Source organism: Marmota monax, unplaced genomic scaffold (assembly GCF_021218885.2).
Source record: "Marmota monax isolate L192 unplaced genomic scaffold, Marmota_monax_Labrador192_F-V1.1 WCK01_AAM20220418_F8-fsc00035, whole genome shotgun sequence".
Lineage (NCBI taxonomy): Eukaryota > Metazoa > Chordata > Mammalia > Rodentia > Sciuridae > Marmota > Marmota monax.
In genome coordinates this window covers 9693940-9716926 of record NW_026691961.1, presented here as the reverse complement: position 1 = coordinate 9716926, position 22987 = coordinate 9693940, and the positions used below count along the sequence as shown (strand labels likewise).

The 22987-nt window shown below is 48.0% G+C and overlaps 1 protein-coding gene and 1 non-coding gene across 5 annotated transcripts; one reads left to right on the top strand and one right to left on the bottom strand.

Moving 5' to 3' along the window:
• Nucleotides 1-68: 68 nt before the first annotated feature.
• Flywch2 (FLYWCH family member 2) lies at nt 69-14264 on the bottom strand. 4 transcript variants are annotated; one of them, XM_046443297.2, is made up of 6 exons: nt 14132-14264; nt 9921-10309; nt 8829-8875; nt 6641-6787; nt 4369-4799; nt 69-1735 (listed from the first exon to the last, which is right to left on the bottom strand). In XM_046443297.2, exons 5-6 carry the CDS (start codon nt 4688-4690, stop codon nt 1635-1637), a joined length of 423 nt encoding a protein of 140 aa, XP_046299253.1. In that variant the 5' UTR covers nt 4691-4799; nt 6641-6787; nt 8829-8875; nt 9921-10309; nt 14132-14264; the 3' UTR covers nt 69-1634. The 4 variants fall into 4 exon arrangements, with proteins under 4 accessions (XP_046299253.1, XP_046299260.1, XP_046299268.1 ...); XM_046443304.2 differs by lacking the exon at nt 6641-6787; XM_046443312.2 differs by lacking the exon at nt 8829-8875.
• On the top strand, nt 5832-5903 carry Trnaa-agc (transfer RNA alanine (anticodon AGC)). Its single transcript has one exon. It is a non-coding gene; the product is annotated as a tRNA-Ala (tRNA).
• Nucleotides 14265-22987: the final 8723 nt, after the last annotated feature.

The window sequence follows — 22987 nt, the reverse complement described above, 5'->3', positions numbered from 1 at the left end:
GAGCTCTGGCCCCAGCCCCCAAAGGCATTCTTATCATCTGACAAAACCAGACAATGATGAGCACCCAGGAAAGGAGAAACCATAGTGGACTCTTATTTGAGTATAGAATGAAGACAAAAGAAATTTCCAAATTATAGTCACAGAACAGAATAAAAATGTTACAAACAATGTTATAAAAGTAAAATGGAAAGTAACTTGTGTTTCCTGATAGAGGCAATTGATGCTCTTTAATTTTTTTTTTTTTGGGCAGGGGAGTGTGCTGAGTATTGGACCCAGGGGTGCTTAACCACTGAACTGCATCTCCAGTCGTTTTTGCAGCAAGGTCTTGCTAAGTTGCTGAGACAGGCCTTGAATTTGTGATCCTCCTGCCTCAGCCTCCCAGGTCACTAGGATTACAGGAGTGTACCATCAGGCTCAGCTCATCCTCAGTCCTTTTGATTTTAGTTTGAGACAGAGTCTTGCTAAATTGGCTGAGGTTGGCCTTAAACTTGTGATCCTCCTGCCTACCAAGTCACTGGGATTATAGGCCTTTCACCACTACACCTAGAATGCTAGTTAATTTTGAATAAATGTTTACAAACACAAGGCTGCTACAGCCTGCATTTTTAAAATTATTCCTTGTGCCTAGAGGCAATTTTCAAATAAGGACCACGAGGTGAAGGGTCTGGAGGCTGAAGCTTTGGCCCTGGGGACTCTAGGAGCCTCTAACTCAGGGGTAGATGTTGTTCACTGTACTCTAGGAGCCTCTGAAGGGGACAGTGGGAGGTCTGCCCTGTGTCTGATATTTCCTTGAGGAGGGTAACTGTGTTTCCTTCATCTCCCCTCCAGCAGGGCAGCCCCCATGAGTTTGGGGAGGGGCTCAGGTGCCAGGAAGTCTCCTCAGCCCCCAATCACCTGAAAAGAACATAGGAGGCCACTTTGCACTTTTGTCAGGATCCTTTCCAGACCCCAGGAGCTGCAAGCTAACCCCTTCCTCAGTACAGGCCTGGAAGGGTGGGCTCAGTGCCTGGGAGCCACATCTGGGAGGCTTCCTGAGGGAGGGCAGTGACTGAGGGGAATCCTGTGCAGACTCAGCAGGCAGAAGTCTGAGGTTCCCTGGGGGAAGGGTCAGGCAGCATCCAGGGTCTGGTGATATCAGACACGGGGCAGAGCTCCCACTGACCCCTTCAGACCAAGGCAGCAGGAAGGGGAAACCTCAGGGGCTCTACCTGGTTATGGTCAGTAGCTGGTTTTCCAGCCTGAGGAAACGAGGTGAGGCCTGGGGGTTGGAAACCCCAGTAGAGTCCCTGGACTGATGGCCCAGGCCAGGCAGCTATGGGGCAGGGCCAGGAGAAGGCTGATGGGGGAGAGCGGGCCCAAGGGTGGTGGGGTTGGAGCTGGTCTCCAAGGACTCGAATCCTGGCACGTTTAAAACCTGTCCATGATGGGTAATAGTATACAGGTTTTAAATTCTCCTTTTGATTTTTTTTTTCTCCTTACAAAAGTACCTTAGGCTTGATGTAAATTTTTTAAAAAATTACACAATGTTGAAAGTGAAAATCCCCCGACGTCCTGGCCTGGGAAGTCTTGTGGACTAGCAGAACCACCCAGTCCTTGGCAGTGAAGACACAGCAGCTGTAGCCACGTTGCCAAGGTTACAAGGACGCACTGGGTGTAGCAGGGCAGGCGGCAGCTGGCTCCCCATGCCCAGCGGGATCCATGGCTGCAAATCCGCTGTCTTCTTTGCTGCCTGTGTCTGGAAAAGAGGTGGGTGATCAGGCTGGTGGCAAAGGACAAGGGATGGGATGGGAAGGGCTGGACCTGGGCGTCCAGGGGTCTACCCATGTTGGAGGCCCCTGGCCTTGCTGGCTATTTCTGTCCAGAAGTTATTTCTGTCCAGAAGCCTCTGCTGGCTGACTTAGGGAAATAATTGTCACCTCAGGGCCACTGCTCCCAAAAGTCACTAGCCCAGGGACACAAAAACTGTTAAAATCATTTCCAGGAAACTGGGCTGAGTGGGAGTAAGACACTGCCATCCCTACTGCCTGGGCTGGGCTGTGCAGAGATGGGGAAGTCTGCAGGGAAGGAGGAGTATCAGGAGCCAGGGGTCATTCCCCAAGAGAATGCCTGCCTAAGGGAGCCCTGCCACTGAGTGCAGCCCTTCATCTGAAGAAATGGGACTTCATTCCAATTCCCACAAAACAGAGGACCCTAGAGCCTGGACAACAAGAGAGAATGGTAAAACAGCAGTCTCAAATGGTTTGGAAGGACCCTCAAGATGGCTCCATCCTACACAGCTCAGTGGGAAGAACAGATTCCATTCCAGATTCACTGTTGGAGGCCAGTACCAGCAGTGACAAGAGGTGGTCTCAGGGCAATGACTTAGCCCCTGTGAGCCCAGCCTCTACCTAGACTGGCAGGAATATGGTGGATACATGGAAGCACTCAGAGCAGGCCTGGCTGATGGGAGCTGGCATGCTGCAGAGGGGCTAGAAGCTCAGGGGCCCAGGATTCCTCTCTCCAGCACTGCCTCAGTGCTGGGATACCCGCCAGGGCTGTGGCCTGGGACAGCAGCAATAGCCTCAGACCTCAGGTCACTTCCCATAAATATCCATCAATGAACGGTTCCTTGAACAGTTCAGGTAACTGATGAAAATCCAAGGGCCCCTCCCTTTCCTTAAGCCTGACTGTCAGGTGAGTGCTCTAGTAGAGCCCAAGGCCACCTGTTCAGAGGCAGCAAACCAAGGCCCAGGACTATGGCTTTTATTGTCCTCTTCTTCTCAGGGCATGGCAGACCCCACTTCCAACTGAGAAGAAACACATCCACTGGGCACTCCCCCTGGAGTACTCTTCAAAATTTGTACTCAAAAGATGACTTTGGGTCCTTATATTTGCACTAAGCCTGGTGGGGGCTGTGGATCTGCCTGGAGTCCTCACAGACTAACACAGAAACATAGACCCACACTGACTCACCCCTAGGCAAATACAAAGAAAGACAGAAATAGACAAACAGAGATGTTCACGTAGGTAGTGACTCACACACAGTATATGCACAGAAATGGCCTCAGCCCAAGCACCAGCATGTGCCAGGATGAAGGCACACTCTCTAATCATCCTAACCAGCCTATCTGCCCAGGTGCCAGGGGATTTCCAGCTCCATGGGGGTCTTACCTGGTGGCCCTTGCTGGGCATCCCATGTATTGCTAGCCTGGGGTCCTTCACCAGCCCCAGTGACATTGGGAGACAAGTGGACTGACAGGTGGGTCCTCCTGGCCCAAAACTTGTCCCAGCACCGATTTCTGTAAGTGCATCTCATGGCCTCTGGCCCACCTCAATATCCCCTCCTTTGCCCCTACATTCTGAGTGCCCAGGATTAGCCTCTCACCCTTCTTCAGAGGACACCCATCAGCACCCACTGACCCTAGCCAATTTCCTGTTGCCTGAGCTTTTGACCCCAACCTTGCTGCTCCTACAGCCCTGAGGCACTCATAGATGCTGGGAACCTGCACTGTGACAAGTCTCAACTGGCTGCAGAGAGAGGCCACCTGCCCTTCACTGCACTCCCTACCCAGACATAACCCTGCCTGCTATTTCTATCCAAAACCCACACAGGAGGAGAGCCATAGGTGGGTGTGGGTGGGGATGGGGCCAAAGTTGCCTGACTTGTTCTGTCCTGTCATCCTGTCACTCCAAAGCAAGAGGGCAGTGAGACTGCCCAGTCAGCCCTGCTCCCCTTTAGCCAGGCTTCAGCCACTAAGGCCCCTCCCTGGCCTCATGGCCCTGGAAGCCCTCAGCTGTCCTTCCTAGAGGATCCAGGGAGCGGGTGGCTGGAGCAAGAGAGGCAAAGAGGGGAAGGCAGGCTGGAGAGGCTGGCACAAGACCACCTGGCCTGGTCTGCTGGCCTCCCTAAGTCCCAGCACCCAGTGGGCACTCAGCTGCTGCTCAGGAAATAATAATGAAGCAGCTGACTGAAGAAATGAAGGAACTTTCTAGAATGTGTAGAGGATGGACCAAGAAGTCCAGGCCATTAGAGATGCTCACCCTGCATTCAAGGTCTTAAGAACAAGCAGCAGCCCCCTTTCTCCCACATGCAGCATGGTGTCAGGCCCACCTCCAGCTCAGACACTTGTGGTACAGCAAGGTTCAGATCTTGGAGGGACAAGACTACCTCACAGCACTGGGGCCAAGGCAGGGTCCCAGGCCCCTCATGGATACAGGGCCTGCACCCATAACCTCATGCCACCTGCTTAGAGGAAGAAGGGGAAGGGAGGCTAGGAAGGCAGAGGGAGCAGCAGGGATTCTTAGAAAAGGAGCCAGCTGTGTGGGAGCAACTAGGAGAGGGAACGGGTTGTCTCTGGGAGGGTCCATCCCTGGCTCCCAGAGCCTCACCAGGGTCCAGCTTGCTGCGTTTTTGCTCAGGCTCCTGAGGGGCTGCCTCAATGGCCCGCTGAGCCTCTGGATGGGTCTTAAGGAGGGCTTTGGCCAGGGTGGCAGGGCCTGGTACCCCCAGAGACATGATGCAGTGCACTCCTTTGCGCTTGGCCCCAGCCACTTTGGCGCTGTCTTTGGAGGCTGTCAACAGGACCAGTTTGGAGAATTTCCTGGGTTTCCTGGGGGCTGCCGGAATGACATCCGTGCTCGCCTCCGGGGACAGCTCCTGGTCAGCCTTCACACTCTTGCCCTCCTGATCACTGGACTTGGGCAGCGACATCCTGGAACCAACAGGCTAGCCCTCAGGTCACCCACGCTCAGCGTTCAGCAAATAGGTTTCTTTTCCTCTTCTTCCCTGTCCAGAAGCCTGGGAGTCCAGGGACTCTCTCCTAAGGGAGAAGGCAAAAGTCCAGTCAGTGGAGGTAGCCTTTGGGGTTAAGGGCTCTAGAAAGTAGACCCGGGATGCAGCTGGGGGCAACCAACTGCAGCTAGGAACCACCAACTTCATTTTTCACTGATCCATTATTTTCTCAAGTTATAATCTTCATGAGGTCACTTTTTTTTGGCATGAACTAATTTTACAATGGAAACATATTTAACATTTGAAAAGATAAGACACATTTACTCACAAACTAAATTTTTCATTAGTCCATTACTCAGAGAAAAGGTTCTCTGTTCCTATACAATATAATATCATACAAGAAAATAAAGATTGGGGCTGGGGTTGTAACTCAGTGGTAAAGTGCTTAACTAGCATGGGTGAGGCCCTGGGTTCAATCCTCAGCACCACATAAAGATAAATAAGTAAAATAATGGTATTGTATCCATCTACAACTACAAAAAAAATTTTTTTTTTAAAAAAGAAAAGAAAGATTAAGGCTAGGTATGGTGATGCACACCTGTAATCCCAGCAGCTCAGAAGGCTGAGGCAGAAGGATTTTTTTTTAATTGATTTTTTTTAAAGAGAGAGTGAGCAAGAGAGAATTTTTTAATATTTATTTTTAGTTTTCAGCGGACACAACATCTTTGTTTGCATGCGGTACTGAGGATCGAACCTGGCAGCACGCTTGCCAGGCGAGCATGCCAGGCGAGCTCGCTACCACTTGAGCCATATCCCCAGCCCGAGGCAGAAGGATTGCAAGTTCAAAGTCAGCCTCAGCAACTTGGCCAGGCCCTAAGCAACTTAGCAAAGATCTTGTCACTAATTAAAATATAAAAAGGGCTCGGGCTGGGGATATAGCTCAGTTGGTAGAGTGCTTGCCTTGCATGCACAAGATCCTGGGTTCAATCCCCAGTTCTTCTACTACTACTACTACTACTACTACTACTACTAAAAAGGGTTGGAAATGTGGCTCGTGGTTAAGTACCCCTGGGTTTAATCCCCAATACCAAAAAAAGAAAAGAAAGATTAATATTTGGCTTGGGGTGTAGCTCAGTGGTAGAGCTCATGCTTAGCACACATGAGGCCCTGGGTTCAATCCCTGGCATCACAAAAAATAAAGAGATCAAAATAAAAGTTTCAAAATTATAGACACATTGACAGAGACTTGGTGGCAGGTAAGAGACAAGAGATAGAGTGCACTCCACTCCTGGGGCCCACTCACCCAGAACAAAAATGACCTGAGTCAGAAGTGAGATGCTATGACATCAGCCCTGACCTCCGCTGCTGTAACCTTCCTTCCAAGTGTCACTATCACCCCTGCTCTGCCCCAGGAGGATAGTGGCCTCATTCAATTATGTGAATGGCCCAGTAGCACACAGCTGGTGAGAGTAGGCCACATTTTTGAGATCTCATCTCAAAAAGCAAAGAGAAAAAAAAAAAAGATTTTTAAACAGTACAGGCTAATACTCCCCCCTCTAGGAGGTAGAGCTGAAGTCCCCTCCCTTGATTCTCATTAGCCTTAGTGACTCATTTCCAAAGATAAAGAATAGTAAAAAACGTTAACTCTTCAAGGGAGACACCTGGTAGACACCACTTCAACCAGCTGGTGAAGGACATTGGTCACAGGACGTGTGGATGACAGGCGGTGCAATATAAGGAGAAGGGCACCTTACATCTGTGTGATCCTTCCCTCTAAAGCATCACCCTTTGGCTGGGGATATAGCTCAGCACTCGGTAGAGGGCTTGCCTCACATGCACAAGGCCCTGGGTTTAACCCCCAGCACCATCAAATAAATAAATAAAAGCATCATCCTTGATTAATCATGAGAAAATCCCAGACAGCCCCACCTTGAGGGATATTCTATAAGATGCCCAGCTGATATTCTTCAAAACTGTCAAGGTCATCAAAATCAAGGGAAAACTGATTCCTTCACAGATGAAAGGAGACTAAGAAGTTGTTCAGACTAGAAGCAATTTGGGATACCAGATAAGATCCTGGAACAGAAAAAGGACATTAGTGGACATTTATGAAATCTGAATAAAGTGTATAGTTTCATAGTATTTGTGGGCTGGGAAAGTAGCTTGCCCAGAGTGCTTATGCCCTGGGTTCAATCCTAGAACATCAAAAATAACTTTTTTAATATACTGGGGATTGAAGCCAAGGGCATTTAACCACTGAACCACATCCCCAGCCCTTTGGGGATATTTTATTTTGAGACAGGATCTCACCTAGTTGATCAGGGTTTCATTACATTGCTGAAGCTGGCTTTGAATTTGTGATCCTCCTGACTTAGCCTCTCGAGCTGCTGGGATTAAAGGCATGTACCACCACACAATGTAATTTTTAAAAATTTATTTATTTATTTATTTATTTATTTTGACAGAGTCTCACTGATTTGCTTTAGCACTTCGCTTTTACTGAGGCTGGTTTGAACTCGCAATCCTCCTGCCTCAACCTCCAGAGCCACTGGGATTACAGGCATGCACCACCACACCTGGCAAGTTTTGTGTTTTAATCATTGAGAAAATTAAAAGACAACTCAGAATGGAAGAAAAATTTTTACAGCTTATATACTTGATAAAGAACTTGAACCTAAAATTTATAAAGAACACTACAAGTCAATAATTAAAAAAGAAATGACCCAATTATAAAATGGGCAAAAGCTCCGAACAGGCCTTTCTCCAAAGAAGATATACAAATGACCTATACATAAGATGCTCATCATCAGGCATTATAAAATGCAAATAAAATCCATACTGAAATGCATTTCACATTTACCTAAATGGACACAATAAAAGAAAAGGCAGATAAGTGTTGGCAGGGATGAGAAGAAACTGGAATCTCACCAGGCACAGTGGCACACGCCTATGGCTGGAGAGGATGAGGCAGGGAGACCTCAAGTTCAAAGCCAGTCTCAGCAACTTAGTGAGACCCTGTCTCAAAATAAAAGATAAAAATGGCTGGGATGTGGCTCAGTGGTTAAGTACCTCTGGGTTCAATCACTGGTATTTAAAAAACAAACAAAAAAAAAAAAAAAAAGGAGAAACAAATTAAAAGGATCAAAAGGCTTAGCAGTTGCTTTAATTCACTCATTTTATGCCCTCCCAATTCTGCAATCTGATGGTTTGACATTGCTATGAAACTCAGGCACCCCTTTACACTAAAACAGCTCTCATGATGTGGATCATGGAGTGATGAGCAAGGAGACCGAGAAGCATAAAGATGGCTCAGTGTAGACCCAAACCCAAGATTGCACTATTACAAACTGGCAGGAGTCATACACCCTCAGGTCTGTGTCCAGATCCTAATCTCTGGAACCTGTGAATATATTAATTCACTTGTCAAAGGGGAGTTAAAGTTGCTCAGCAAGAGATTATTCTGTGGGCCTAATGTAATCACTGGAGTCCTTAAAAGTGGGAGAGGGAGCCAAGCATGGTGGTTCATGCCTGTAATATTGCAGCTCTGAGGCTGAAGCAGGAGGATCACAAGTTCAAAGCCAATTTCAGCAACTCAGCCAGGCCCTAAGCAACTTAGTGAGACACAAAATAAAAATGGCTGGGGTTGTGGCTCAGTTAAGCACCCCTGGATTCAATCTCCTGTACTCCCCCCCCAAAAAAAGTGGGAGAGGGCAGCAGAAGTGAGAGGGAGGTGATGACAGAAGCAGAGTCCACTAGATGAAATGTGCCTTTCAAGAAGAGGAAGGAGGGTCACAAGCCAAGGAACACAGGTTGCTTCTTCTAGAAGCTGAAAAGGGCAAGGAAAAGATTCTCTTTAGAGTCTCAGAAAGGGTCACAGCCCTGCCCGATTTTAACTCAGTGACACCTGTGTTAGATTTCTGGTCTCTACAACTATAAGGTAATAAAGATGTGTTGTTTTAAGCCACTAAATTTGTTATGGAAGTCATAGGAAAATAATACAAGGTCCAATACCTTACCAGTGAGATTCTGGAAACCTGGCACTTTGTTTGATATCTTAGGTGGATCAAGAGAATTACTTTCATATATATGAAAGAGAAATATCAAGGTCTACCAGTACCTGCAGCCTCAGGGACAAATGCTTTCCCCTCTCTGGGCCGTTTTCATCTGTAATGAGAATAGTGGTGAATTTAGTAGGGTTTGTTTATATGGATAGGTGAAGGGTAAAGTCGATGTTTGCAAAAGTTCTGGGTAATACCAACAGCTGCTCCTCAATCACTGTCCAATGCAACCATAGAGGGCTGTGATTGGATGGCGATGGGATGCTGGTAAACCTAGGTGGACAGGACATATCCTCACAGGGAGATTCAGCAACCCAGGAGGCTGAGGCAGGAGAATAATAGCAATTTCAAAGCCAGGCTCAAACTTAGTGAGGTCCTAAGCAACTTAGTGAGTCCTTGTCTCAAAATAAAACATAAAAATGGCTGGGTATGTGGCTCAGTGGTTAAGTACCCCTGGGATCAATCCCTGATACAAAAAAAAAAAAAGGGCAGCGACTCCCCTCAAAAGGTCAAAAACGGTAGTATGCAGGGCAGAGCGTCCCCAAAATGGGAATTTCAATCAGGGCAACTCCTTCCCCTAATTCCCTTGGCTCAGAATTTTATTTCCCCGTTGTATCTAATTTATTAGATTATAAATACCCATGCAGATAAATTTCTGATGGCAAAGATTTCATGAAATTCCTATGAGTGTCGTCAAACGCTGTCAAATGCTTTTGGGTTGGGCCCAAAAGACAGGTTCCCGTTCCTCTCCCACCAACGCCACCACCTCCCGACTAAGCCCACAGACCTCACGCCTCCTACTAGCTGCCGTCGCTGTACAGACCACCAGACGCGAAGAAGGGACCGGACAGGGGTGGGTGCAGGATGGGCAGTCGGGCGGGGTGGACAGTGCTGGGTAAGGCGGGCGATGTGGGGCTCCCCGATTTGGGGGCGCCGGGCTTAGTCCCGGGTCGGGAGGTTTGGGGGAAGGAGAACCAGGAAAAAGGAGGCGAATCGTGTGTGTCGGACAAGGAGCAGCCGGAAACCCGGCAGAGCCGGCGACCCCCCTTCCCCAGCACAGCAGCTCCGGGACCCCGGAGAGCCGTCCATCCGTGGGGCGGGATGCTCCAGGGCGGTCTCCTCCCCTCCCTGCCTCTGGGACCCGTCCTCACCGACCGCAACGTGCCCTCCCTCTCCGGCGACAGAGCCGCGGCGTGTCCCTCCGCGCGGGTGCTGGGGGGTCTCCGGCCTCAGCTCTGGCAGTCACCTCAAGCAGGGGTCACGGGGCGAGCATGCGCAGCTAGGTCGCGGGAACCCATTCCTGGGCTGATCGCGCTTCTCCGGGTCTTCCCCGCGCGGCGCCGGGCCGACGAGACTCAGCCAATCGGCGTGCGGGGGCGTGGTCGCCACGCGTGAATGGGACGGGGCGGGTCCAGGATCCGACTCCGGCGGACGTCCTGGGCCCTCGCAGCGGATTTCGGGTCCCTGTTCCGGCTTCACAATGCAGGCGGGTGGGTTTAACTGAGGCCCCCCGAACTCCTCGGTATTTGACTTCGGCTCCCTGTGGAGGAAGCCCCGGGCATTTTACTGAACAGGCGGAGGGAAGGACTCTTTCAGTTCATTCAAGCCGCTGGACGGTCCAGCCCAGCATCTTGACTATGGTGATACGTCGCCATTGGTCCAACCCTCGCTTTTAGCCTAGTCTTCGCTCATTGGTCTAGACTTCGCCCCCTGCTTACGGACGTGGACCTTCAGAAAGGCACCCTCCGGGCCTGGGCCTTGAAGATCCCTCAGTTCACCCTCCTTTTGGCTTCTATCAGAGTCTTCCTGTGCTTTCTCGGGGTAGCGTCATTTCCTGGGCATTCTGCAGTGCACTCAAAGGCTTTTAGTCGTCATTATCTATCAATCAATCACAGACTACTGTTTGTATCTAATTTATTAGATTATAAGTACCCTTGCACTTAAATCTCTGATGGCTAGGCTAACGGCGAGGGTTGGACCAATGGCGTTTCCTTTATTAAATGGGGGGGGGGGGCTGGGGTTGTGGCTCAGTGGTAGAGCGTTCGCCTAGCATGTGCGAGGCCCTGGGTTCCATCCTCACCACCACATGAAAAATAAATAAAATAAAGGCACTGTGTCCAACTACAACTAATATATGTATGAAATTCCTAAAGGGGTCAATAGAGGTAATTCTTTTTCCCCCAGTAGGAGGGGAAAAAAAATGTTTTTTCAGGTACCCAGGGGCACTTTACCACTGAGATGCATCCCCAGCCCTTTGCCACAAAGTAGCTAACAGGTGTGATCCACCATGCCTGGTGAGATAAATATATTTTTAAATTTTATTTATTCTAATTTGAATACATGACAGCAGAATGCATTTCAATTGGTAGTACACATGTAGAACACGACTTTTCATTTCTCTGGTTGTACAGAGTGACACCATTGCTGTCTTAATACATGAACTTAGGGTAATGATGGCCATCTCATTCCATGTCCTCTCCCTTCCCTTTGCCCTCCAAAGTTCCTCCATTCCTCCCATGATCCCTCCACCCCCATTATGGATCAGCATCCACATATCAGAGAAAACATTTGGCCTTTGGTTTTTTGGGATTGGTTTACTTCACTTAGCACAATATTCTCTAACTCCATCCATTTAGCTGCAAATGCCACCATTGAGACAAATATTTTTAAAGGCTTTTTAAATGTGTTGCTGAATTTTTCCCAGCGAGGTGCACAAGTTTGAAGTTAGATGCCTGCTGTTTGAATCCCAGCTCTGGCATTTTCTAGCTATGTGACTTAAGCCATCACTTTCCCTCTTTGGGGCTTCGTTTGTTTCTTCATCTGGTTAATGGGGATAATTACATTTATTTCATTTCATAGAGTCACTGTGAGAATTCAAAGTATTGCCACGTGTGCTGATAGGAGTCTTACTTGGGCTTTTATTCCTTAGTTTTACAATATTCCAGATGATTCATCTCAGAATCCCTTTACACTTTTTCCCCCAATATTGGGGATTGAATCTGAGGGTGCTTTACCACTAAGCTACACCCCAAATTCTTTTTATTTTTTATTTTGAGACAGGGTCTCCCTAAATTTCCTAGGCTGGCCTTGAACATGTGACCCTCCTTTCTCAGTTTGAGGAGTTGCTAGGATTATTAAGCCCAGCCCTTTACATTCTTATCATTGAAGAGCTCAAAAGATTTGGGTTATGTGAGTTCCATCTGTCACAATTTATCACATGAATTTTAAATTGAAAATTAAATTGCAGTAAGAATCCTCTGCCCAACTATCTTCACCAAATAGAATCAGCAAATCAGTGTTTTACACTTTTCTTTTTCCCCTTATGTGATGGAGTTTTGCTATGGTTGCCCAGGCTGCTCTTGAATTTGTGGGCCTGAGAAATCCTCCCGGCTTCAATGTCCCAATGAGCCAGGACTACAGGCCTGTGCCACTATGCCTGGCCATTTTTATTTTATTTTATTTATTTACTTATTTTGAAATAGGGTCTCACTAAGGTGCTTAGAGCCTCGCTAAATTGCTGAGGCTGGCTTTGAACTTGTGATTCTCCAGCATCAGCCTCCTGAGCCTCTGGGGTTACAGGTGTGGGCCACTGAGCTCCAGAAGGCCTTTTTATTTATTTATTTTTTTCGGGGGGGGGGGTGGAAATCAGGAATTGAATGCAGGGGCACTTGACCACTGAGCCACATCCCCAGCCCTATTTTGTATTTTATTGAGTTTTGTATTTTATTGGTCTCATTGAGTTGCTTAGTGCCTCGCTTTTGCTGAGGAGATTGGCTTTGAATTTGTGATCCTCCTGTCTCAGCTTCCTAGGCTTCTGGGATTACAGGTGTGTGCCACCTTGCTAGCTTCAAAAAGATCCTCTTAAACAGAGTGGCTTTTCCGCCGCTAGTGTGTGGTGAAAAACACGTGCAATTTGATATCATCACCCTGTATTGTTTTTGCATCATCAGCACAGATATCAACACAGTGGACCAGGCAAAAGACTTCTCAGTATTCCTATGAAGATAATCTGGAAGGGGTGGGGGGGCTGGGGTTGTGGCTCAGTAGTAGAGGGCTTGCCTAGCACGTCTGATGCCCTGGTTTCGATCCTCAGCACCACATAAAAATAAATGTAATAAGGGTATTGTGTCCAACTACAACTAAAACGTGAATATTTTTAAAAAATACTCTGGAACCTCCTGAAAGGTTCTTGGGAGTCACCCTAGAACTCACCATGAAACAGAACACCAGGAGTCACCATGTAACAGTGGTCCACTTTATGCTTTGAATATAACCCTTGCTGCTCTGCTACTGCAACTTTTTAAAAAATATACATTTATTTATTTACTTTTATGTGGTGCTAAGGATCAAACTCAGTGCCTCACATGTGCTAGGCAAGCACATTGCCACTGAGCTACAGCCCCAGCCCTGCAACTTTTTTTTTGGCGGGGGCGGGCTGGGGTTGTGGCTCAGCTGTACAGAGATCGCCTACCATGTGCTAGGCCCTGGGTTCGATCCTCAGCACCACATAAAAACAAATAAACAAAATAAATGTATTGGGTACAAATAAAAAATAAATATGTAAAAAATATTTTTTAGTTGTTGATGAGCCTTTATTTTATTTATTTGTATGTGGTGCTGAGAATTGAATCCAGTGCCTCATGAATGCTAGGCAAGCACACTACCACTGAGCCACAACTCCAGGCCCCTTGCAACTTATTTTTTAAATGGACATGTTTCTTTCTCTTCCTCTTCCCCTAATCTCTCCCCCTCTCTAATCTCTGGAGAAACAGGGTCACCTTTCTTCCCCATCCTAGGCAGAGTTATCTGTCCCTGAGCACACACCCACCATAGGAACGAAGTAACCCAGACTTTGGGGATGGCACCAGAAGACCTCAGAAATGACTACCTCCCAAATTAACAAGTGAATCACACCTCCAGACAGAGAACACGTGGAATGTAGCCTTTGAGTCACCTCTTTAAAAGCCCCCCTGTTCCTGCTGATGGGCAGAATCACAACAGCCTCTGAGACAGGAATCCCCTGTGTTTCTCCTTTGCTAGCAAAGCAATAAACTCTCTTTTTCCATTTTCTCAAACCGTGTCTTCATTATTGGATCGGCACTGGAGCGAGGTTTCAGCAACTACCAGACCAAGGATAGAGGACTGCTGGCCCCTCCATTTTTCTATTGGTGGTTCATCTTTTTTTTTACTCATTTAAATATTTTATTTCATTTCGTTTGTTTATTTTTTTATTTTGATTCCGATTAATCCTAGCTTCCTCCTGTGGTGGAAATATCATGCTTACTTTGTCTCAGCCTGTCTATGCTGCTCTAACAGTAACACAGACTGAACAATTTATAAATGACAGAAATTTGTTTCTCACAGGTCTGGTGGCTGGGATGTCCAAGCTCAGTTTCTGGACGTGTGTCAGATGAGGGCTGCTCTCTGCTTCCAAGATGCTGCCTTGTCGCTGTGTCCTACTCGGGGGAGGAACATTGTCCCCAACTGTAGAAATGACGGAAGGGGAGACAGCACTCCTTTAGAGCTGGCTCTGTACCGTCAAAGGGCCTGGATAGGTGCCGCGCGGCCCACGGTCCCCTAGCTGCGCTGCGCCGCTGGGTCCTGCCGAGCTCGGGAGGCCGCCAGGTTCGCGCGCCCCCTGCCGCCCGGAGCGCCAGCCGCAGGTCTCCAAGGTGGGAACCTGGGGGAGACCGCGGCCAAAGAGCAGAGAGAGCGGCGGAGCTCTCGCTGGGTCCCTCGGTGCCGGACAGGACGCAGGTTGCTGGGCGTTCCCACCGTGGATCGACTCCTGTCTGTCCCTCCGACTTAGTCGTTCCATCGTAGTTTCATTCGGTTGGATTATCCCGACATGGCACGGATTTAGCCACAAAGGTTTTGAATACAGTGACACAAATATGAAGTGACTCATATGCCCATCAAATGATGAATGAGGGGCTGGGGCTGGGGCTCAGTGCTCAGTGGTAGAGCGGTAGAGCGCTAGCCTAGCTCGTGTGAGGCCCTGGGTTCAATCCTCAGCACCACATATGAATAAATAAATAAAGGTATTGTGTCCAACTACTACAACCAAAAAAAAAGATATTAAAAAAAAGATGAATGGATTAATGAAACGCTGTGCTCTCTGCCATGTAACACTGTCCCTCACCCCAAACAGAACAATTGCTGACTTGCTGGAGGTTGGGGAGTGACTAATGGGTTCTCTCTTGGGGATGCTGAAGAAGTTTTGGAAATAGGTGATGATTGCATAGCCTTGTGACTATACTAAAAGCCACAGAATTATGTCCTCCAAAAATAGTGATATATGAATCTCTCCCCCCCCCCTTTTTTTTTTTTTTGTACCAGGGATTGAACTCAGGGGTGGTACTTAACTACTAAGCCACATCCCTGGACCTTTTTATTTTTTTGAGACAGGGTCCAGGGTCTTGCTGAATTGCTTAGGGCCTTGCTAAGTTGGTAAGGCTGGCTTTGAGCTTGTGACCCTCCTGCCTCAGCCTCCTGAGTTGCTGGGATTACAGGCCTGCACCACGGTGCCCAGCATTAGATCCTAATTTAAAAAGAAGAAACACATGTTCAAACAAGAGGTAGAAAGTGGACCATGGGTAGAACTCAATGGTAGAGTGCTTGCCTAGCTTGCGCAAGGTCACACACACACACACACACACACACACACTATACACACATGGGAAAATATTAAAACTGTTGGTTTGAACAGAGCCGGGGTTGTGGCTCAATGGTAGAACAATTGCCTGCATGAGGCACTGGGTTCAATCCCCAGCACCACATAAAAATAAACAAATAAAAGTATTGTGTCCATCTACAACTAAAATATATATTTAAAACAAAATGCTTTGAACAAACTGAGCTCAGTGATGCTCACCTCTAATCCCAGCCACTCATCAGGCAAAGGCATGAAGATCACAAATTTGGAGCATGCTACAGGGACACTGCTACATCGATGTTCATAGCAGCACAGTTCACAATAGCAAGACTGTGGAACCAACCTAGATGCCCTTCAATAGACGAATGGATAAAAAAATGTGGCATTTATACACAATGGAGTATTACTCTGCATTAAAAAATGACAAAATCATAGAATTTACAGGGAAATGGATGGCATTAGAGCAGATTATGCTAAGTGAAGCTAGCCAATCCCTAAAAAACAAATGCCAAATGTATTCTTTGATATAAGGAGAGTAACTAAGATCAGAGTAGGGACGAAGAGCAGGAGAAGATTAACATTTAACAGGGATGAGAGGTGGGAGGGAAAGGGAGAGAGAAGGGAAATTGCATGGTAATGGAAGGAGACCCTCAGGGTTATACAGTGGAGGGGGTAGAGAGAGAGGAGGGGAGGGGAGGGGAGGGGAGAGGTGGGGAGGGGGGAGGGTGGAGGATGGGAAAGGCAGCGGAGCACAACAGACACTAGTATGGCAATATGTAAATCAATGGATGTGTAACTGATGTGATTCTGCAATCTGTGTATGGGGTGAAGGTGGGAGTTCATAACCCACTTGAGTCAAAGTGTGGAATATGATATGTCAAGAAATTTGTAATGTTTTGAACAACCCACAATAAAAAATTAAAAAAAAAAAAAAAGATCACAAATTTGAAGCCAGACTGGGCAATTTAGCAAGACCCTAACTCAAAATAAAAAAAGACTGGGGCCTGTTGCACACTTGTAATCCCAGCAGCTCAGGAGGCTGAAGTAGGAGGATTATAAATTTAAGGCCAGCCTCAGCAATTTAGTGAGGCTCTAAGCAAAGACCTGTCTCAAAATAAAAAGGGCTAGGGATGTTGCTCAGTGGTTAAGAGCACCCATGGGGTCAATGACTAGTATCAAATTAACATTAAAAAAGCGAGGGTGGGGGAGAGAGGGGACTGGGGCACTTGCTTAGCATGTGTGAGTCACTGGGTTGGATTCTCAGCACCGCATATAAATAAAATAAAGGTCCATCAACATCTAAAAATAAGTTTTTTTAAAAAGGCAGGGATGTAGCTCAGGAAAGAGCACCTCTTAGGCTCAAATTCTAGTATAACAAGTTTGAACACCCTGTACTTCTAGTGTTTGCATCATTCACATTGTTATTTTTTGAGCTGGGTCTCCCTAAATTATGTGGGTTGACCTGGAAATCCCAATTCTCCTGTCTCAGCTTTCCAAGTAGCTGGGGTCACAGGTGTGCACCACTGTGCTCAGCACATTTACTTTAAAAACCAAAAAGTAAAACTAAAATATGCTTTGTTTTTTTAATTCTAGACATGTATTTTCTGTATATTTTCATAAAGTTTTTATGCTAAAGTCATTAATTATTTAAAGTGCTTGTCATTTGTTAAGCTAATTGGTAAACTTAGAACTTCAAAAAAAAGCATTGATACTTCATTCTCTGGTGCCATAATTATGTTTTTCAATGAGATTCATGTTTTAAGTCTAAAGTCAGGCCTTTATTTATTTATTTATTTTAAATTTTGATTGCTGGTTTCAGAGGTTCAGTCTGTGGTTGGCCAACTCCACAGTTCTGACTCATGAAGCAGAATACCAGGGCAGAAGAGAGCTGCTTGCTCAGTTCAAGACAGCCAGGAAGCCAAGAGCAAGTGGTGGCTTTTCTGAGGGTGAGGAAACAGTTTGTTGCAGTGAACATCTAGTCAGATTTGAATTGCAAAGTGCCTAAAACCAGGTACATATACTCCTATAGCATTCAGTGTTAATGCTAATATAAATATACCTCGCTTGTTTTTTTTTTTTTTTTTGGTACTAGGGATTGAACCCAGGAGCACTTCACTGCTGAGTAACATCCCCAGCCCATTTTATTTTTTATTTTGAGACAGAGTCTCACTACTCTGCTGAGCGCCTCCCTAAATTTCAATCCAAGATCAGTTGGCTCCATTGTTTTGGGCCCATGATGAGATACTGTAATCCCAGTGACCTGAAGCAGGATGGTCAAATGTTTGAGGCAAGCCTCAGCATCTCAGGTGAGACCCTGACTCCAAATACAAAATAAAAATGTCTGCGGATATTAGCTCAGTGGTAAATACCCCTGTGTTCAATCCCAGTACCCCTCTTCAACAAAGTAAGACTTATGAATATTTGGATTTCACATACATTTTATTTATTTATTTTTTAATATTTATTTTTTAGTTGTAGTTGGACACAATACCTTTTTTATTTATTTCTATGTGGTGCTGAGGATCAAACCCAGGGCTCCACACGTGCTAGGTAAGCACTCTATCACTGAGCCACAACCCCAGCCCCAGATTTCACATACATTTTAAATTACTAATGGTTGTAAAATTTTTCTAGTTTGTTGTCATGTACTGAAAGAGACCAAAGAAACATGGCAAACAGCCAGTCATAGTAGCACAGGCTTATAATCTGAACTACTTGGGAGGCTGAGGCAGGAAGATTGAAAGTTGGAGGCCAACTTCAGCAATTTAGCAAACCCCTAAAATATTTGTTTATTTATTTGCTTCCTCTTTTTTTTTTTTTTTGGTACTGGGGATTGAACCCAGGGGCACTTAACCACTGAGACACATCCCCAGACCTTTTTGTATTTTATTAGAAACAGGGCCTCACTGAGTTACTTAGCACCTCGCTGTTGCTGAGGGTGACTTTGAACTCACCATCCTCCTGTCTCAGCCTCCCAAGCCACTGGGATTACAGGTGTGTCCTATTGTGCCCAGCCTCTTGTTTTTAATTCCCATAATAGATCAGTTCATCCAGCAGCCAGATTTGATTCACCACATTGTTGGTCAAGGGTGAAATTCTCATTCACTCATGTACACACATCCCACAGAAAAGACATAGAAGCAAGTAGTGATCATCATGGTGACTCTGAGGTTCCCCTAGGAAAATACATCCTATGTACAAGGTCATTTTTTACATTAAATAGATATATTCTGATTAAATCCAGCCTTCATGAGATCACTGATTCCCATTTTCATCCTCTTCCACTTACCTACGTTAGGAGCTGTTCACAATTTATAAAGTTGTGTTGACAGCACAAAATATAAGATCATCAGATAACTGGACATCTTGGAGAAAAATATATTATATGTGGATGAAATAATCTCATTGGAATTAACTTGTTCACAGTTTGAACTCTTAGGCTGTAAAGTAGTTAAAATATATGTAAGTTTTTCTAGCAAGCTGGAAAACAAGCTATTCAGGATTGCATATGAAGGGCTGGGGATATAGCTCACTTGGCAGAGTGCTTGCCTTGGATGCACCAGGCCTTGGGTTCAATCCCCAATACACACACACACACACACACACACAAACATATGAAGTGTTTCTGAATGTGGCAATATTTCATCCACACATACTGAAATCTAGGTGTGTTACACCACTGTTTCTCCTCCCACCCTGAAATCCATAACCATTTCCACTTTACACTCAGGATTTATGACCAAGTCCAAGGGCTTAAAAGAGAGAAAACACATAGACAACACACAGAAGTTTTCTCTGCTTTGAGACAGCAGAAAATCCCAGTTGCTTCAGTTACCAGAGCCACTTAAGCTGCTTAGGAAGTTCACTGTGTCAGGACATAGCCTTGATTTTCAGGGTTGAAGAGGCCAGATGAAAAAGAATGGATTCCGAGTCTCAGCTCAAGGTCAAGGTCCTCTGAATCAGAAAGAGCTGGTGGGTCAGTGGGTTTTCACTTGGCGGTGGTCAGGCGCGCGGCGGTGGCGTGTAGGGCCACTGGACCAGGCGGCGGTGCAACTCGGCGGTCGCCTGGCTCCGGAGCTCGCTAGAAGATGTCTCCGGCACCGCGCGACGGGCCGGCCGGCTGCGCCAACAGGCACACCAGGGCTTGCGAGCCGACCTGCTCCAGCGGGCGGAGGAGCGGCGCGCCCGTGTCCGGCGTCCGCAGCTTGGCCACCGCGCGGGCGCCACGGTCCCCGGGTGCGCGGGCACGGCGCGGGGCGGGGCGGCCCTCGGTCCTCCGGGTCGGCGCGGGGCCCGAGTCCGCCAGCAACACAAAGGAAGGTCCCCGGCGGGGCGTCAAGGGGAAACGCGGAGGCCGAGCCGCGGGAAGGGGATCCGGGTCCGAGCTGCCTGGCGCCCGTGGCGTCCTCCCACCCGCCGGGATTGCCCTGCCACACGAATGGCGCCACGAGTCCGACCCTGAGCAATTTAGTGAGACCCCGTCTCAAAATAAAAAATAAAATCCTTACATAGGAACGTGGTTAAGTGCCCTTAGGTTCAGCCCCCAGTACCCAAACACACAGGAATCCAGTCGGAAATGACTTCAACCCCTCAGCAAGAGGCCCCGTAGAGCCTGGGTCCCTGGACATGTGCCACTCAGGTGGACGACTTGGAAATGGTGTCTATGGGTCATAATGTAAATGCTATAAACAAGGTTGATATAGAAATAATTTTTCAAAACAAGTTAACATGGGAAAAGATGGAACGCCCTGATTTTCCTAAGAGTCAATGCTTAATACTGAAAAATGTAACTCAAAACATTAGCCCCCATGGCTGGAGGGGAGGGGTAGAGCACCTGCCCAGCATGTGGGGGGGCCTAGGTTCCATCCCCAGCCCCCCCACACACACACACAACAGTGGCCCATTTTGAACAACCCACAACATTTTGAAAACAACCCATCTGTTTACATGCTGTGGCAGTTTTCAGAGTGAGCACCCCGTCCACAGTCGCACTTCCTGTTCCAGGAAGAAAGCTGTTTCCTTCCTCCTCTTGCAGGGATGGCACTAAACACACGTGGGAGGGGTTCAAAACTCCCAGAGTTCTCCTCCTGCCCCAAGCCAAGCCACCCATAAGGAGCATTTGTAAGAACCTTGCAATGCAGCCAGCCAGGATAGCCCCTCTTGGCTACCCCAGGCTGCCAGCTTACCCGCCCCCCCCAACAGAGCCCACACTTAGTTCTTGGCGGGGGAAGGGGGGGGCACAGGGCAGCCATCAGGCCTGGGAGACTTCCAGGACAGGGAGGTGATGAGACCTCGCCATCCTGGGAGGGATCAGCAGAAGGGCTGAGGTCTCCTGGAGACAGGTCTGGGAGACGGGTCACTCATACCGGATCCCAGGGAATGACTTCCTCTGGGCAGAGGATAGTGGAGATGATCACTGCACCAGCCAGCAGGGATGGGGGTCCAGGTGCTTCAGCCATTGCAGTCAGAGCACACTTGCACACAAGGTACTTAAAGTGTGCTTTTACATATAGATGGAAAAGGGGACAACAGAGATGGTCCCTCAAGGCTCAGGAAAGTGGCTTGTGCCCCACTTGCACCACCACTGTGGAACCCTGAGTGGCAGCCTCTCCTGGGTTCTATACCTCAGGTGCCAGAAGACTCCTGGCCAAAGTTTCCAAGGACAGCCTGTTGTGCTTGTAAGAGAAGGCATAACAAACTCAGGCTGCCCTGGTCAGCACCTCCCCAACTCAGGATGCTGCCTGCCCTGGAGAGGCAGAAATAAGGCCTGGCTATTTTGGGTAGTTCCTCCCTATCTCAGAATGTTGACTCCCAGTACATTCTAGGTGCCCTTGAGGACTACAGGGAGAGACCTCCCCCCGCTCCCCAACTGATTAACCAAGGCCACCCATAGAACTGTCCTATGAGCCCTGTAGGAAGAGTCAGGGCTTCCCAGGGGCCCAGGGCAGAGCTCCCACTGATCTCTTTCAGGCCAAGGGCAGCAGAAAAGAGAAACCTCAGGGACCCCACCTGGTTATGATCTGTGGCCCATTTTCCAGCCTGAGGAGGCCCATGGTGTGAAGCTTGGGGATTGGGGGGCCCAAAGACAGTCTACCTGATCTGATGGCCCCGGCCAGGCAGCTCTGGTGAAGGGCCAGGTGAGGACTGGTGGATGGCAGAGAGTGCCATGGTGGTGGTGTGAAGCTGGGTCTCAAAGGATCCAGAATTGTGGAATTCAGAACCTGCTTCTAGAAGACAGTCAGGCACACAGTTGGTGCTCAATCATGTTTAATCATTTAAAGTTTACATTGTTCACTCTTAAAATTTGAAAAGTGTAAAATAGCACGTCATCACACGACATTCCAGAGGTGGGGTGCTATCCTTCCACCGGTGCCTGGACAGGATTTCTATCAATTTATTTTAAACAGCTCCTTTGTCTTCACCTAGAAGAGAGAGAGAGCTCAGCAGAGCCCCATGAGGTAGGCAAGGGAGGCCAGCTGGCAAGACTAGACCTCAAGGGCCATGGAGGGGCTACATCCTTCTCCCAGACCCTACCTGGGCCTCCCCCTTGGTCACGTGCTCTGCTGCCTCCATTGCCACCCTAGCCCAGGCCCATGTGCCATCAGGCAAGAGGCTGCTCATTCTGACCTGCTTTATGGAACAATAGGTGAAGCCAAAAACGAGAGCCACCACCAGCACAGCCCCGACGAGCCACGCCACGGGCCCACCACACGTCAGATTCGCAGACACACCGAACATGTTCTGGACAGGGGAAGAATGGGTCAGCTGACCTAAGTGACTCTGTGTCCACCCTACATATTCAGGACATGGAGGGGACTATGGGCTCAGGTCCCGGAGGACACTAGGGTAAGACCAGTGAAAAATACAGTGATGTAGAGATGACCCCACTCCACCTTGTTCAATGGGAAGAATAGGGCCCCACCAGACCCCAACCCCCTTCTCTGCAGTGACTAGCTGGTAGCCTCAGGAAAGTGACTTAGCCTTTCTAAGCCCAATCTCCTACAGGTCCTGGAGATCCCACCCTCACCCCTGGGCTGGCAGGAACCTGGGAGACACATGGAGGCACTCAGAGCAGGCCTGGCTGGTGAGAAATCTCACAATGAGGGCTGACATGCTACAGAGGGGTTCAAGGCTTGGGTGTCCAAGGTCCCTCTGATGCCCCATCACTGCCTCTCCAGGCCTGGGAATGAAGGTTGAGGGCTCCTTTGGGTCTCCTGAGAGCTTTCAGGGCTGTGGCTTGGGACACCCTCAACTCAGGAGTCTTGGGGTCTGAATCATCCTGGGTCTGCCCAAGTAACTAAGGAAGTGACCAGGTCCTGCTCCTGTCCTCAGGAGGAGTGGCTGGCCATCATGAGACCAGTCTTTGACTCTTACCACAGAGAAGGATATCCAGGATCCGAGTTCCATCTTCTTTGTAAGCCTGAAAGAATTCAACCATCTGGGAGAAAGCCCATGTCATGTTCTGTCACTCACTCCATCTTCTTGGGAGCCCTGGAGCCCCAGACCATGGCAGGTCCAAACTCACCAGGACCATACTTGGACAAGAGGCAGAGTGGGCTGCCC

Excerpts from the sequence above, each read along its gene's own strand:
- Flywch2 (XM_046443297.2), bottom strand. The coding sequence starts at position 4,690 with ATGTCGCTGCCCAAGTCCAGTGATCAGGAGGGCAAGAGTGTGAAGGCT. Across the intron at positions 1,736-4,368 it reads ACGCAGCAAGCTGGACCCTG|ACACAGGCAGCAAAGAAGAC; the intron begins GTGAGGCTCTGG and ends CCTCTTTTCCAG.